At 36.4% G+C, this 15,526-nt stretch overlaps 1 protein-coding gene across 2 annotated transcripts in view; it reads right to left on the bottom strand.

The window, feature by feature from the left end:
• The window catches only part of Kank (KN motif and ankyrin repeat domain-containing protein 2 kank), a 367,377-nt gene that overhangs the window by 207,637 nt on the left and 144,214 nt on the right, over positions 1-15,526 (bottom strand). For both annotated transcript variants that reach the window (XM_081762311.1, XM_081762312.1), the window contains exon 3: positions 8,902-9,179. In XM_081762311.1, the coding sequence (XP_081618437.1) occupies positions 8,902-9,179 (278 nt within the window). The remainder of the gene's footprint in view (positions 1-8,901; positions 9,180-15,526) is intronic.

Here is a 15,526-nt window from a genome sequence, read left to right as displayed (position 1 = left end):
CATTCCGACAACGAGCGATCGCCGTAATCCTCTAATGTCATCTATGGAATCCAACAGTGCACTAGTCCAAGCACTGACCAGATTCATAATTGCTTGAATCAGGTATCTCATGCAAACTAATGAGCAAGCATCGTTAAAGCGTTTAATAATATTTTACTAATAATACTGGATAAAATAAACTGTAGTCTGTATTACTCGATGTCTGCAATATTTTCAAAAATATGAAGAAATAAGTATAGTTTTGGTGAATACTCTTAAGTTATAGCTTCAAGTACTAATTGTTTCTCTTCGTTAGCAAAACCGTTTTGAACCAATGTTTGTTCTTTTTGTGTTACAAGTACATTTGCTTTAAGAAATTAATTTCTTAAGTCCGGTTACTTTTCTATTAAACACATTTTGTGCATATTATGTAATCATGACTTTTAAAAGAATATTATATATATATATATATATATATATATATATATATATATATATATATATATATATATATATATATATACAGAATAGATAGAGACTTCTGACATGTTAAATATTATTGCTTGACTCATTTTGAGATGTAAGTAAATTTTCAGTGTTAATTTCGAATTAAGTCATTTGCAAAGTTTCAGATACAGCTGTTAAGGCGCAAACTATTTTAGGTGGCAAAATTAACACTGACAAGTAGGGAAGTATACTTGGAAAGAAGTCGGCCAGTGCTAATTTTTTGAAATGTTTGAGAGGATAAGGGAATAATCTGGGTGGAAAAGTTGGTCGCGGGATTTGAGGGAGGGACCTCCCAATCACGAAAAAAAACAAAAAAAAGCTGACTATTTAGCCACACTCGGTTGGCAATGAAGGATTAGGTGACTGAGTGGGAAAGCGCTCATGTATGGTGCAGATTTGTTAATTCGATTGCTGGTTCACTATATGCTCTTTATAATGGGCAAATTATGTGCAAGCAGGCGTTATTTCCTTGTCATCTAATTCTATTGCTACATTATACTACTATTTACTTCACTTCTCATTTGGTTGCGAGTGTCGTACTATCTTGTCTCCTTATGGTCAGGTGGCTAAAGCGCGTCATTTCCGTGTTCACGGACCCTGGTTCGATTCCGAGTGTGGGCACTTGTCTCAGATGCAAACTCGAGTAGTGGTATGATCCCACTTTAAAGAGTAGGTTTCGTCGCATATAACCTTGATGGGTCAACCATCTCCGAAAACTATAAAAAATTGAGTGTGATGAACCGTGTGCATGAAAAGGTCAATAACATCATTCACGTTGTCGTATGTACAGTGTACAAGTGTTCCTGAATGGCGGCCATCCTTGTTGGCGGTGGAGAGCCAATTTTGCATTTTCAAGCGTTTACGAAAACTACAGTTGCCCAGGAGGAGTGACTGAGGTATACGAAAAATATAAACTTTTGCGTCTAAATAAATACACAAGGTTGCAAACCAGTACATGAAATCATCAGAAAAACTAGAGAAAATTACACTCATAAACGGGCTATATTTCGGAATGGTATGTGTGGGGGTTTCACAAGTTTTTTGCTGAATACTATTGCATGTAAAGAGTCTGCAGAAATATCCATAGCTATGATACTACTGACACCGTAGATTTATGGGGGTCCGAAAGTGTAAGTTTGTGATTTTGATGCCATTTTTGGGGCGTAATATCTCAGGAGGGCAAAGTGCTGAAAATTGCTGCTTATGCCACAGTCATTCTGTATGTGAATAAACTATTGCAAAAAAATCATGACTGATATTACATGGAGAAAAAAGTGAGGACATGCTAAAAACGCGAAGAAAGTACCTGCGCGACGATGGTCTTAGCCCGGAAAAATTTAAATGTTTGGATATGTTTCATGCTAGATCTCTAAAACTACGCAAGGTGCAGCAGTTAGGCCCGCTTTTGTTTGTGTTCATTTCTGGAAAAGCTTCCGAGTGGCGTTTGTTCCATCTTTCTAGCTCCATTGCCACGTCTATATGGTAAGGGGCTTAACTCTCCTTGCCCACACGACACCCATCGTCGAACTGGACCGCGGTATGAAAGCACTTAATGTATCAGCAAAGTGATATTGAAATCCAATCCAAGTTACAGGAGTTATGTTCACAAAGTTGCGTTACATCTATCCTAACTACTATAAAACTACATGAACTGACATAAAATAAAAGGGTACTTCCGGTTGACGTGGAAAGGCGAAATTTAGCATGATTGTAGCTTTCAAGTACTAATCCAAAAAAAACCGCCAAAAGTTAATATTTTTAGTTTTCAAAGTATCTATTGGGGGAATTAAGTAATTCCCATGTTATTTAAATCGGTGTTTTCTTGTGATACAAAAATTACTTTTTAGATAATTGAAATACGAAAAGAAACTTGGTATTTGGTAGAATTGTATGTTTTAGAGGTTCAAAGCCGTAGGCCGAGCAAACATGGGGGTCTGGGGGCGGATTTCCCACATAGCCAAAGACTAGTCTATCCTATATAAGGCAACCTTGTGAACATATTAACTGGAATTTGATTTCAATATCACTTTGCTGATACATTAAGTGCTTTCATACCGCGGTCCAGTTCGACGATGGGTGTCATGGATGCAAGGGGGAGCTAACCCCCTTACCATATAGACGTGGCAATGATCATGGAGCTAGAAAGATGGAACAAACGCCACTCGGAAGCTTTTCCATAACTGAACACAAACAAAAGCAGGCCTAATTGCTGCATCATGCATAGTTTTTCAGATTTAGCATGAAACATATCCAAATATTTAAATTTTTCCGGGCTACGACCATCGTCACGCAGATGCTTTCTTCGCGTTTTTAGCATGTCCTCACTTTTTCCCCATGTAATATCAGTCATGATTTTTTTTGCAATAGTTTATTCACATACAGAATGACTTTGTGGCATAAGCAGCAATTTTCTGCACTTTGCCCTCCTGAGATATTACGCCCCAAAAATGGCATCAAAATCACAAACTTACATTTTCGGACCCCCATAAATCTACGGTGTCAGTAGTATCATAGCTATGGATATTTCTGCAGACTCTTTACATGCAATAGTATTCAGCACAAAACTTATGAAACCCCCACTACATTCCATTCCAAAATATAGCCCGTTTATGAGTGTAATTTTCTCTAGTTTTTCTGACGATTTCATGTACTGATTTGCAACCCTGCATATTTATTTAGACGCAAAAGTTTATATTTTTCGTGTACTTCAGTCTCTCCTCTAAACATTAGTTTGTGTTTTGTGTTTGTCTGATTTGTACATCCTGAGCAACTGCAGTTTTCGTAAACGCTTGAAAATGCAAAAACTGGCTCTCCACCGACAACAAAGATGGCCACCATTCAGGAACACTTGTACATACGACAACGTGAATAATGTTATTGGCCTTCTCATACACAATCATCACACACAAATTTTTATAATTTTGGGAGAAGGTCGAGCAACAGCCTCTGGACCACTTCGTATGAATTGACCCTGATGCTAAAAAGAGAATCCCAATCAATGAAATTCAAAAGGTACCATTCACGTTCCTTCAAGTCTAGAACAGTCACTTCCAACTGGACGATGCACGAGAACGCTTTTATAAACAAGAACCGCCGCAAAAAACACATCGAGTAATGGTAGGAAAAGTGTATACTGTAGTAGGAGAAGGGAATAAGCAAGTGGTGGTGGTCTACGTGTAATCGTTGATCCACGTTTAAGTATTGTATGCCTGAAAAACCATCAACTACGTTATTGATGTTCTTGTTTTCATGTCACCGCTACTCTTTATCAATTCCACGTTTATTGCATGAATCTTCTCGTCTCTGTGTGGTTTACTGCGAAGGGAAGTAGCAAACTGTGACGTGATGGAGCATTCAGTTGGAGTGACTGGTCTACAAAGTATGATTATCTTACAAAGCCTACTACATTATTATTAAATGCACAATACGAATCTACAATAAATTCCTGAATCATGGAGAATTAAAGCACAGTATTGCAGAACTTACACAACCTAGGTACATGTGTAACTTTCGATAAGATTGATCTGAGTTTAAAGTTCCTTTTGAGCACGGACGCTATCTGACACGAAATCTACTGTTTAGAATGGAATCTAAACTACTATTCTGATTCGCATCCGATGTAACTATTCCCAACGAGAATCGAACATGAGGCAACACGCACAAGAAGCATGTGACCACTTGGCTACGATAAAGGTACATGTGTAATTTTCGAACAGTAAGTGGTGAACACATGAATTCTTCCCTGACATTAGCATTTTGTGTGTAGAGATTTTTAAAACAATCAAGAATATGTGTTTCTCCGTAGACTTTCAGTGTGAAAAGAAAATGGTCAAGCGAAAAAAAATCTTAATTAAAATAACGTGCTAGTATAGAATTGCCTTCGATAATTTTCAATATTGGTACTAGAGCGTGTAGTTATCATATTGAAAACGGAATAGCAGATCATCGCTCACTACTGACCATTTATTGGCTTATTAACTACCTACCCCTCTAGAACTATATACAAGGTGGACCATGTATCATTACGATTTCATTGAAATAAATATTCTAGGGGTGGAAAGGATTCAAATATTCCTCATAAACCTATCCTACCAGTGCGAAGAACGGGCATTTCAACTAGAATATACGTGAGTTCCTTAGGATTCTGAAAGATACGTTTTCGGATAGCGCACATATTAGTTCCTGAGTGAAGTCGTGACTACGGTAGGCGCCATAATTTTGGAGCTATAGACCTTTAAAGTTCATTTTTTCACCTTTTTTCATTTTTTCCCCTTTTTGGCACCCTCTAATTCTGAAAGGAAGCATTTGTGCACCTAGGTTGGTGTATATTTTTTGTCTCGTCTTGGTGTAAGGAATCACCTCCTAAACGTTGTCGGTGTTGTTTTAAAACACACACACACACACACACACACACACACACATATATATATATATATATATATATATATATATATATATATATATATATATATATATATATATATATATATATATATATATATATATATATGCTATATGAATGCACTGATTTTGATGAATTTTGGTAAATGAGTGGATTAAACTTAGGTTATGCTTCTGTTATGTTACTTTGGTTAGAATGTTTATTCTTAAAGGGAACAAAGCGCCGAAATTTATGCGTAAAATTGAGTATCTCACGCTCTTATCAACTTAATTGCATATAAACTTGATACATGTATGATTAAGAATCTTAAAGAAAATACTGTTGGGGTAAGATACACCTAGAATTTATCAGGTCAGAAAAGGGGAAATGTAAATCAACCGATATTATTGTCTAATCACAATTTTCAGATCGCTGTGAGGAATAGTTACGCACCCGATGCCGTTTAGGTTTAGCCTTCATTAGCCCCGTAGGGTCAGGAAAAGATGACATGAAAAAGTAATCGAAAATGATTTATATTAGTGTGATTTTTCGGAGCCGCTTATGTGATTCGGGTCCTGCTGACATTTGAATTCAAGTCTAGGCCAAAATAAAAGGAGCATGTCAGCTGGCTCAGGAATCTTCGTTATTTATTTATTTATTTCACTCTTATTGAAAGGCGTTGCTCTTTCTTATTTATTTATTTCACTAATTTCCTTTACTGTGCATAAATCTTATTTTCCCGTGCGAAAAACAGTCGTTTCACCTAGCGGCGGCTAAGTCTTCCTTCACCCCTTCACCGACTTTGAATGTTTTGGTTACTGTACATGATTAAATCATGTCCTAACTTAGATTTTTATCATGTTGCCTTGATTAAAATGCACATCCTAATAAGGGAAGTGAAGGTCAATAGGCCTATATGCAAAGAAACGAATATCTTACGAGCCCGTCAAGTTAGCAAAATGAAACTCGGTATATAATCCAACACTGGATTCTGCTTGTTTCGGCGATGCCTGTTTCACTGAATGCCTTAAACTACGAAATTATTGCATATCTATGCAGTCGACCTCGTTTGACAAAACAGGAATTCTTGTTTGGTCAAATCTTGTTTTGAGGGGAACACTGTGGTTCACTGGCAGAGCACTTACCTCTGGTGCGTGGGGTTTCTGATTCTATCCCCGGCTAAGTAAGTTTGTGGTGGACGACATGGTGTGAATGGGATTTCTCGGAGTCCTCCGGTTTTCTCTAACTTTCTCATTCCACCAATTCTTCCATCATCATTCACTTGCCTTAGTCGTCGTCTCTCTCAGCCGCTAATGGGCAAAAACGTGGGACGTTAAATTGAAAGATTTCATTTCATTTTCGTTTCGAATCCTGTTTCGCTAAAACTTGTTAAAAAATAGCTTACGTTTAGAAATGCATTTTTCTCATTTAACAGGGAGCGCGGTGGCTCAGTGGTAGAGCGGTCACCTCCGGTGCTTGGGGTCCCTGGTTCGATCTCAGCTCGTGCCGTGTGGACTTTTTGGTGGACAAATATCGTGCTCCTGGGTTTTCTAGAGGTTCTTCCGTTTCCTCCCATTTTCTTCATTCCACCATTTCATTCATTTCTCATCACCGCCGTCTCTTTTAGCATAAACGTGGGACATAAAACTGAAAGATTTCATTTCATTTCTCAATTAACACGTTTGCTACGGCAGTGTAAAACTGATTTGGATATTAGTGCTATACGAGTCACCGTGTGTCTCGTTGAAGGTTTGTCCGTCGGTGCTAGTAATGTTAAAAATCTGTACAAACGAAAATATCACAAACGCACACGGGTAGTACAATGCATAGAACAGCACCGCACTGAAGTATCGCACGAGCCACCGGTGACTCGTAACGCAGCGAACGTGTAAAGTCTCCATTTTTGATAGTTTCCAATGTTACCAATTTTCATGGAAAGCCATTCTTACCGTCGTCGAGCAAAACACTCCACTTATACGTTAGTACGGGATACATATCATTACACTCATATTACTGTGTTACACAACTACAAACTTCATTCAAAAAAACCTGGCTGTATGTTGCGTATTTGCACGACATTGTATCGTTGTATAATACCGCTGTAGATGGCACAGTATACGGTAACTTAATTGCATAGAATATTGCTCTATTACAAGCAGATGAGGGTCGGACGTGTCGCACGTCTCATGAAATGTTAACAAATTAAAATAACGTTTAGAAATTTGAGGGGGAGCAGAAAAGAAAAAAAAAACAAGAATTTTGTAAGAACTGCAAGGAACAACCCAAAACTGTTAGAGGATGAAATATTGTAATAATAATAAGAGCACATTAGTGATTACTCGTCATGTTTCAAAATACAAGACAAAATGTGACAATTTGTGTTTGGACCAAACCGGAAAGCACTTTTAATACCTATGTTGAGGTAACTGCTAATCAAAGTAGTGTTGCCAGATACAAGCACGTTATTTTCATTCAAATGGGGTCATGACAACACATGTACTGACCCTCTAACATTGACAGTATTGACATCAAATATCATAATTTCGAGAAAACAAAGAAAACTACACTTTTACGTGATATATTATTAATATGGCAATAAATGACAATCAACGAATGAACATGTCCCTTTTTCGATACAGTTAAGTTACGCACGTTGAAACCTGGATTGCAAAACTTTCGAAATTCTCTGTAGTTAGGTATAGTAAGTGAATGCAATGTTCCTACCACAGAGATGCAATTTCCCTCGGTATATTTGAGACTGGAATAGTTGCAAGAATATTTACAAATTAAACACTCTGAGGAAATAACTTTATCAGCTTCAATAAAGATTTCCTTATAATGAGTTTTCCTTCTTCTTTCTTTATTTCTTTTTTTACAATATATTTTTCCATCCACTAACTTTCTTTACCTTAATCATTTCATGCAAGAGTCTGCCTGACAGTCTGCTTAAAACCAATTAACAATTGAAAGACAATTAGTGACTCTGTTAATACTTTTAAAAATGAAATTGTTAATAATTCAAATGCAGCCATCCAATTTTACAATCTCGTTCACCTTTCTTTTATTGTGCAATTCTCCTTTCTAGAGACCTGCTCTTCAAAATTTCAATACAAGTAATCGTTCTCATTAGCCTGAGCATTTTTTTTTTTAAACTTTTAACTTCTCTCCTGTCGCATTTTCTCCTCAAGAGTTTGAACGAGGTTGTAATCACGCGAACATTTTTTTCTTTTAATAATCAATGAATGAATTGCTTCATTAAAACAATTATAACTATAAACTATCACCTCTAACTAATCGTGTAGGTAATAATTACACCTAAAGTATGTTGCACCTATTCATATATTCAGTTTTAACAAGTATGTTTTTTTAATGTAAATAGTAAATGTAACAGTAAACGTTTCTTAACATGAATTACCACAAAATTGTTTGATCTAATCAATACCTACAATAAGAACGACATATTATTGTAAGGTTACTAGCCGATTCCATGATTCAGTGAACTAAGGCTCTTGGATTTAACTCAAAGTGAAGAAGTTCAAGATTTGATTCTCACAAATACCGGTAATTTAATTTACATTATTGAATGTAACAAGGACAAAATTTAACAATGACACGATTCTTGGGGGAGGGGGTGGGGTGATGTGCTTGTACGTTTTAAGTTCATCATGTAAGAATTGCTGAAGTTTATACCTGTCGTTTTCTACAAACATTGATTCAATGAGTGAACAACAAAGAATATGTTCTGAGAACATAACATGGACATCATTCTTCGTTTAAAGTACAGCTTTTCACCTATGACTTTCTAACGCTTAAGTTAAAGTGAGCTTATACCATGGAGTTGAGGTTATTTAGTCTAAAGATAGATTAGGCGTGAAAAATTGTAAGTTGAGTTTTTATTTCTTTCTTTTAGCGCTCTCTTTAATATGTCTCTGGCAATCGCAGTCATGTTAAATGACCTTCCAAGGTCGTGCAAGGAACAGTACGTGACACAATTTGTAAATATTTACAGGCGTTTAAATGCATGAAAATCTTACCTGCGGTAGTTGTTGCTCCAAGTGCCATACTGTAGGACTTGTGAGGCCCAAAAGAACTTCCATGGACTGTCGCTGACGACGTCGCTCACGTCGCATTTGTTTACTAGGAGAATCTCTGGATCCTTTGGCCAGGGATTCGCAGTATCGAACGAAGTCCAGATCAATGTGGTATCCATAGGGGCAACAATGGCAGGGATTCCTCTGTGATGTCTTAGAAGAAGGTGGCCCCTTACCTTCTTCACCTCTTGGTCCACAATCATTGTTATGGATCACGTGACCTAAAAAAGAACAAATACTATTGTAAAATTAATCGTGAAATGTTTTACAATATAGAGTCAAGTACCTGGTGATATAAGGACCGCTTGGATGCCAACTGGTGTAACTCCGAAGTTGAAATTTTTCAGAAGAGAACTGTGAAGTTCAATATCTCATGAAAAATTCATATTTCTTTTATGGTTGAAACCAAAAATATAATTATGAAGTTTATTTTCTAATACTGATAATGAATAACGTTCTCTTGATCTGATTTACATGAGATATTGAAGTTCAAAAGAACTCTTCTGGAAAATTTCCACTTTAAAATCAGACCATTTGGCATCTAAGTGGTCTATATGATTACGTAGCTTCATCTATAATGTAATAAAACCCAATAATTCAATGATCAAGAATTGGCGGCTCCTATAATATTCTCTCTCCCTGAAAGTTTTGTGAAGCTTCACCTCTATTTTCCGTTTTTGGCAGCTTATAAATTTGTAAGAACACATTTTCGACCCCATGCTTATTATACATTTTTCTGCTTTTCTAAAAGGTATTTCTGTAGACGTAAGATGGCTATTTCTGTAGTTGACATTACTTTAGCACCCGGTACATATACCTAGATATATCTTCTATTGTACTAAGAGACTGTTTTTTTTTTAATATTCCTGATTTGATATTTAACGTCCCTTTCAGCAGCGAGCCTATATGAGACGTGGACCTACAGCTTAGCATAAGATCCAAATCATATGAGCTTCCGCCGAGAATCGAATCCGAGTCTCCCATGCCAAAGGAGCGTACGTTGATCGCTTAGCTTTCTTTTAAATAAATTTGGATTGTTTTCCACTCCAGATTATTTGTTCGCTAACGTACACTCGTGTCCAAAATGATTGTCGCATATCTATAACTGTCTTCTTGTAAGAATATAATTTGATAATGATTTTGCAGGGTACTTCTATTACTGATACTATGTGTATAATTGGGAAATGTATATTTGTGGTAAATTTCATAGGAAAATAATTATAAATACGAAATTTATAATGAGTAAAATAAAATATTGCTAAATGGACAAGAAAATTTTATTTTCGTTTTATAGTTCTTATTTACTGGTATTTTAACACGAAATTTGCCACATATATACATGTCTTTGTTGATTATACACATACTAACATTATAAGAAATACCAGGCGAATTCATCAAATTATATTTCTACAACAACGTATTTATAGACATGTGATAATAATTTTGAACATGAGTGTACATACTTAAGAAGTTTTAAACCTCAGTTAACTAAATCTATAATCATAACAAGTGTGTTTCGTTTCACAGTGTACAACAACGGTTTACTTCCAAACTATACAAGCACTCAAATTTAAAGTAGTACATCTATAACTATCAGTTGCACATAAGGAATAACATCAAAGATAGAATCTCTTTCTCGGACGCTGAATCAATATCGAAAGGCCATTAGTCCTACTCACTATCCAGTCCTGTTTTTGTTTTAATGCGACAAATGTTCAAACGCAAAATTGCCAAATTGAACCAATTCTGGTTTGAATAGAGGATTAACGGAGAAGATGAAACCTATCCTTGGGACATTGAATCGATTAAAAGAAAGTTTCTTGATGTCTCATATTTTTTGCTCTATGTAATTCAAATTAGAGACAGTGTGTCGGTTGCAGAAAACTGTTTGTTGCTATATATTACCATTTCTGTTCCTTGGTGATAAATGCTGAAACCGGAAATGCTTGATCTAAAGCAATTCCGGTTTGCAAAGACGGTTTACGGAGAAAATGGAACCTATATATTTGGAAGCCTAATCGATTGCAAAAATCCGCACCTCAATATCTCTTACGGTTCTTATTCTATGGAAATAAACAGTCAAACCGGAAGTAGTAACGCATTTTAATCACTTCCGGCTTTGGTAGAGTGCACTGGGTTGTAATAACATGTATTCTTCAGAACCTGAATCGATTGCGAAAATCCGTTTGACGTTATCTATTACCATTCTTACTCTGTGAGGATAAATGTTCAAACAGGAAATTGTCAATTTAAAAAAAGAAAATTCCGTGTTGTGTTCAGGGTTAACGTATGGGATCGGACAGTTTCTTGAAATGCTCAATCGATTGCGAAACCGGCATCTTGATATCTCTTTCCGTTTTCGCTTTACTGAAATCAGCATTGAAATGAAATGAAATGAAATCTTTAGTTTTACGTCCCACAATTATGCCGGTTAGGCTAAAGGAGACGGTGATGATGAGAGATGAGTGAAATATTGGAATGAAGAAAGTGGGAGGAAACGGGAGAACCCCGAGAAAACCCACGAGCACGGTGTTTGTCCACCACAAAGTCCACACGGCGCGAGCTGGGATCGAACCAGGGACCCAAAGCACCGGAGGTGAACGCTCTACCACTGAGCCACCGCGCCCCCCTGAAATAAGCATTGAAAATGGAAGCAATAGTAAATTTGAACCACTTCCGATTTAAGTAGAGTGTTGTAAATGATCATGATATGTTCTAATAACATAGAGACACTAAATCATTTGCGGAAAAACCGCTTCCCGCTATCTGCTACCGTTTCCGTTCTATAGTGTTAAAAGTTGAAACCGGAAATGGATAATTTGACCCCTTTTCGGTTTGAATAGGGGGTTAACGGAGAAGATGGAGCCTACACCTGGGACACCGACTCGATTGTAGAAATCCTCATATCGATATCTCTCGTCTTTTTTGCTGTGACACCTGTCGTCACACGGACGGACAAAGACATTCTATAAAACTTTCGAAACTTATGCATAGCATAGTTTGGACGTATAATAATAATAATAATAATAATAATAATAATAATAATAATAATAATAATAATAATAATAATAATAATAATAATAAACTAGTAACATGCACGAATGTTTGAAAATATTTTGCAGAATTCACAATCAATATTAATTCCCTTAACTTTATATGAATGTCACGTTCGTTGGAACACGTGCAAATAAAACTCGACGAACGTAATTTCACAGCTTCATATTATTTTTTTTAAGAATGTAATTGCCTTTTGAGAAGACGAGGGGGAGACGTTGAAAACTAATTTTTTATGCCACACTCTATTTGTGGAACACTATTAACACCATTGTTTGCAAAGTTAGTATACATTGTGTAAGCATTAGATAAAGGAATACAAGATACGGTTAGCACTTATCAGCATTGTGGATTCCATTAATAGTTCGGTCTGAAGAGCTGTTGTAATATTCAGATTGGAAATGTTCAACTTTGATCTTTAATAATAATAATAATAATAATAATAATAATAATAATAATAATAATAATAATAATAATAATAATAATAATAATAATAATAAAAGAGTTGAAATAGTTATATTGATGGTGCGTCACCAGAAATTTCACTTGCCAGGAGGAAATCGCATGAAATATTAGCCGTTAAGGAATCAATTTCATATTTCAAGCCAGTATCTTAAGAAAAAAACATACATTTAGTGCTTGTGTAAGAAATAATGCTCATACATATTCACATAAAATACCAAATTTTTTTCAACGCTTAAAAAGTTCGTTACTGAATTGTCTATGTCTGTATGTCTGCCTGTCCGTTTGTCTGTTATTTGCGATTTTTTTTTTCAATTTTGAACTCCGCATTCGATAGAGCATCAAAAACTACCTGAGAAAGTGATTAAATTTTTCGCGTCATTCTTATCGTTCCCGAGATATTGGCCAAAAATGGCCCATTTCTAGAGATTTAAGGAGCCATATCTTGGGAACCCTAAGTTATAGAGACATCATATTGGTGTTAATCAATACCTAAGAGGATGGTAAATATTTGGTACCAAAATATTAACCATCCTATTAGGTATTGATTAACACCATCATCTCTCTATGACTTATTATTCCCGTGATATTGGCCAAAAAAGTTCGAATTTCGGGAGATTTAAGGAGCCATATCTCGGGAACTGTAAGTCGTAGAGAGATAATATTTGCCGAATTTTTGTGAGAAACAGAACAAGGTGTGGGTAAAAGATTTACTATCACATCTAGGAACAATCACAGTTATCCATCCCGCTCCGTCTCTCCATTCTTTCAAAGTTCGTTCTGGCAATGCTCTTGGAGCATTCTCAACTGGTTTCATATCTATATTCACTTTATTTGATTCCAAATGTTCAATAATTCTAACGTTTGACCTTCTACAGTGAGCTGTAAGCCAAATGATCTAGCATGTCATAAACCATTTTATTACTGTTACAGTTTGCTCCATTGTTTGTTTTGTTATAGTCTGTTCTATGATATTTATAATTTCACTTTTTTTCTATATACCATACTATGCACACTCATGTCCAAAATGATTGTCGCATATCTATCACTGTCTTCTTGTAAGAATATAATTTGATAATGATTTTGCAGGGTACTTTTAATACTGATACTACGTGTATAATCGGGAAATGTATATTTGTGATAAATTTAATAGGAAAATAATACGAAAATTAGAATGAGTAAAACAAAATGTTGCTAAATGGACAAGAAAGTTTTATTTTCGTTTTATTGCTCTTATTTACTGTTCTTTTGGCATGAAATTTACCACATACATGTCTTTGTCAACTATAAACATACTAATATTATAAGAAATAGTGGGCGAATTCGTTATCAGATTATATTCCTACAACATATTTATAGACATGCGACAATAATTTTGGACATGAGTGTACTTATTTTGATTATTTTGTTTGCTTCCTGTGTTTAAAAGTGTATTCTTCTACATGTGTATATCTGCTTTAATGTTTTCAAGAGTTATATCTATATAATTCTAATATTTTTTGCTAATAATATATGTGAAGCTGAACACCAATTTGTGTTGATCCTCAGTTTCTATGTTCTCTTTATGTTTGCATGCTTTATGTTGTACACTGACCAGCCAAAATATTATGACCACCCGCTACGTTTTGAATGGAGTCGCTGGGTTGATGTAAGAGGCACGAGGCACAGCAGAATCGCTTGCTAGACGGTGACAGGGATCTTACTTGATCAATCAGTGTGATGTTAGGGCATAAAATGGGGAAGGCCGGCGAAATATTAGTTTCAAAAGGGCCAGATTGTGATGGCCAGACGGCTGGGAACGTGCATCTCGGAAACAGTGCTACTTGAGTGTTCGCGGACTGCCGTGATTAGTGTCTTCGAAAGATGGTAAAGGAACGGTGAAACGAGGACCAAAGTACACGAAGTGGGGTTCTCATATCTCATTAAAAATGTCGGACGTCGTAGACTGTCAACATTGGTACAACACGAAAGGGCGCAAACTGTTACACAATTAGCAGCATTATTTAACAGTGAACAAAGAACGCTACACACAGTACACAGTTTACCGCACGCTATTAATATGGACTTCCGCACTCGACGTCCCATAATTGTATCAATATTAACCACATGACGTCATCGATAACGACTAGAATGGGCACGTACAATGAACAGTCCAACAATAGTACAACGTTGCATGATCCGATGAATCGGGATACTGCCTTCATCACATTACTGGCAGGGTCAGAATCTGTCTTCTTCCAGGAGAACATCTGCTCGGTACGTGCACAGTAGGATGACTGGCCAGTGCCGTCTCCATTATGATTTGATGAACCCTCATGGACATTCGTTGGCCTGGTATTGTGTGTGTGGAGGCATCATAATGGTTCCTAGCAATTGGCAGATCATGTCGATCATATAAGCCTATATCTTTCATGTAGACCATATTTCCAGCTGGCAATGACATATTTTAGCAGGGCAACGTTCCTCGTCACAAGGCGGATGTTATGCTGTAATGGTTCGAGAAGCACATTTGCAAATTTCAGTTGCTGCAATGACCCCCAAACTCACCCGATCTTAACCCAATTGAACACTTTAATGTGTCACTGAACATCAGAAACGAGCTCATCTACACCTAACGCGGAATTTACAGGAATTGAATAACTTGTACCAAGCCTGTACAGTATGTGTACAGGTGTACAGTGCGCCCTGCCTCCAGCCACCTACCAAGGTTTCACTGCTTCCATGCCAAACCGCGTTGCTGCTGCCCTACGAGTCAAAAGTGGACATACCAGGTGTTAGGTAGATGGTCATATTTTTCTGGATTTGGATTCTAAAATGCAGTCTAGGTCTTTGTGACTAGATGTGTACCATGCAAATGTCCGCAGAGGACATTGTTTAGCATACTCTGTAATACCATAAGATTAACAATATTGCCAACCTAATGAAGTTGTATTTTATTTCTCAAATGGCCCTATGTCAGGTTATTACAAATTTCAAATCTACATGTTAAACGTAAACTTACAATGTTACATTTATTATTCAGTATTGCAAGCTAAAGATGATGCTTTATCAA

Source organism: Thermobia domestica, chromosome 6 (genome assembly GCF_964235325.1).
Source record: "Thermobia domestica chromosome 6, izTheDome1.hap1.1, whole genome shotgun sequence".
Lineage (NCBI taxonomy): Eukaryota > Metazoa > Arthropoda > Insecta > Zygentoma > Lepismatidae > Thermobia > Thermobia domestica.
The sequence above is the reverse complement of the archived record's forward strand: the minus strand, read 5'-3'. Positions and strand labels throughout refer to the sequence as shown.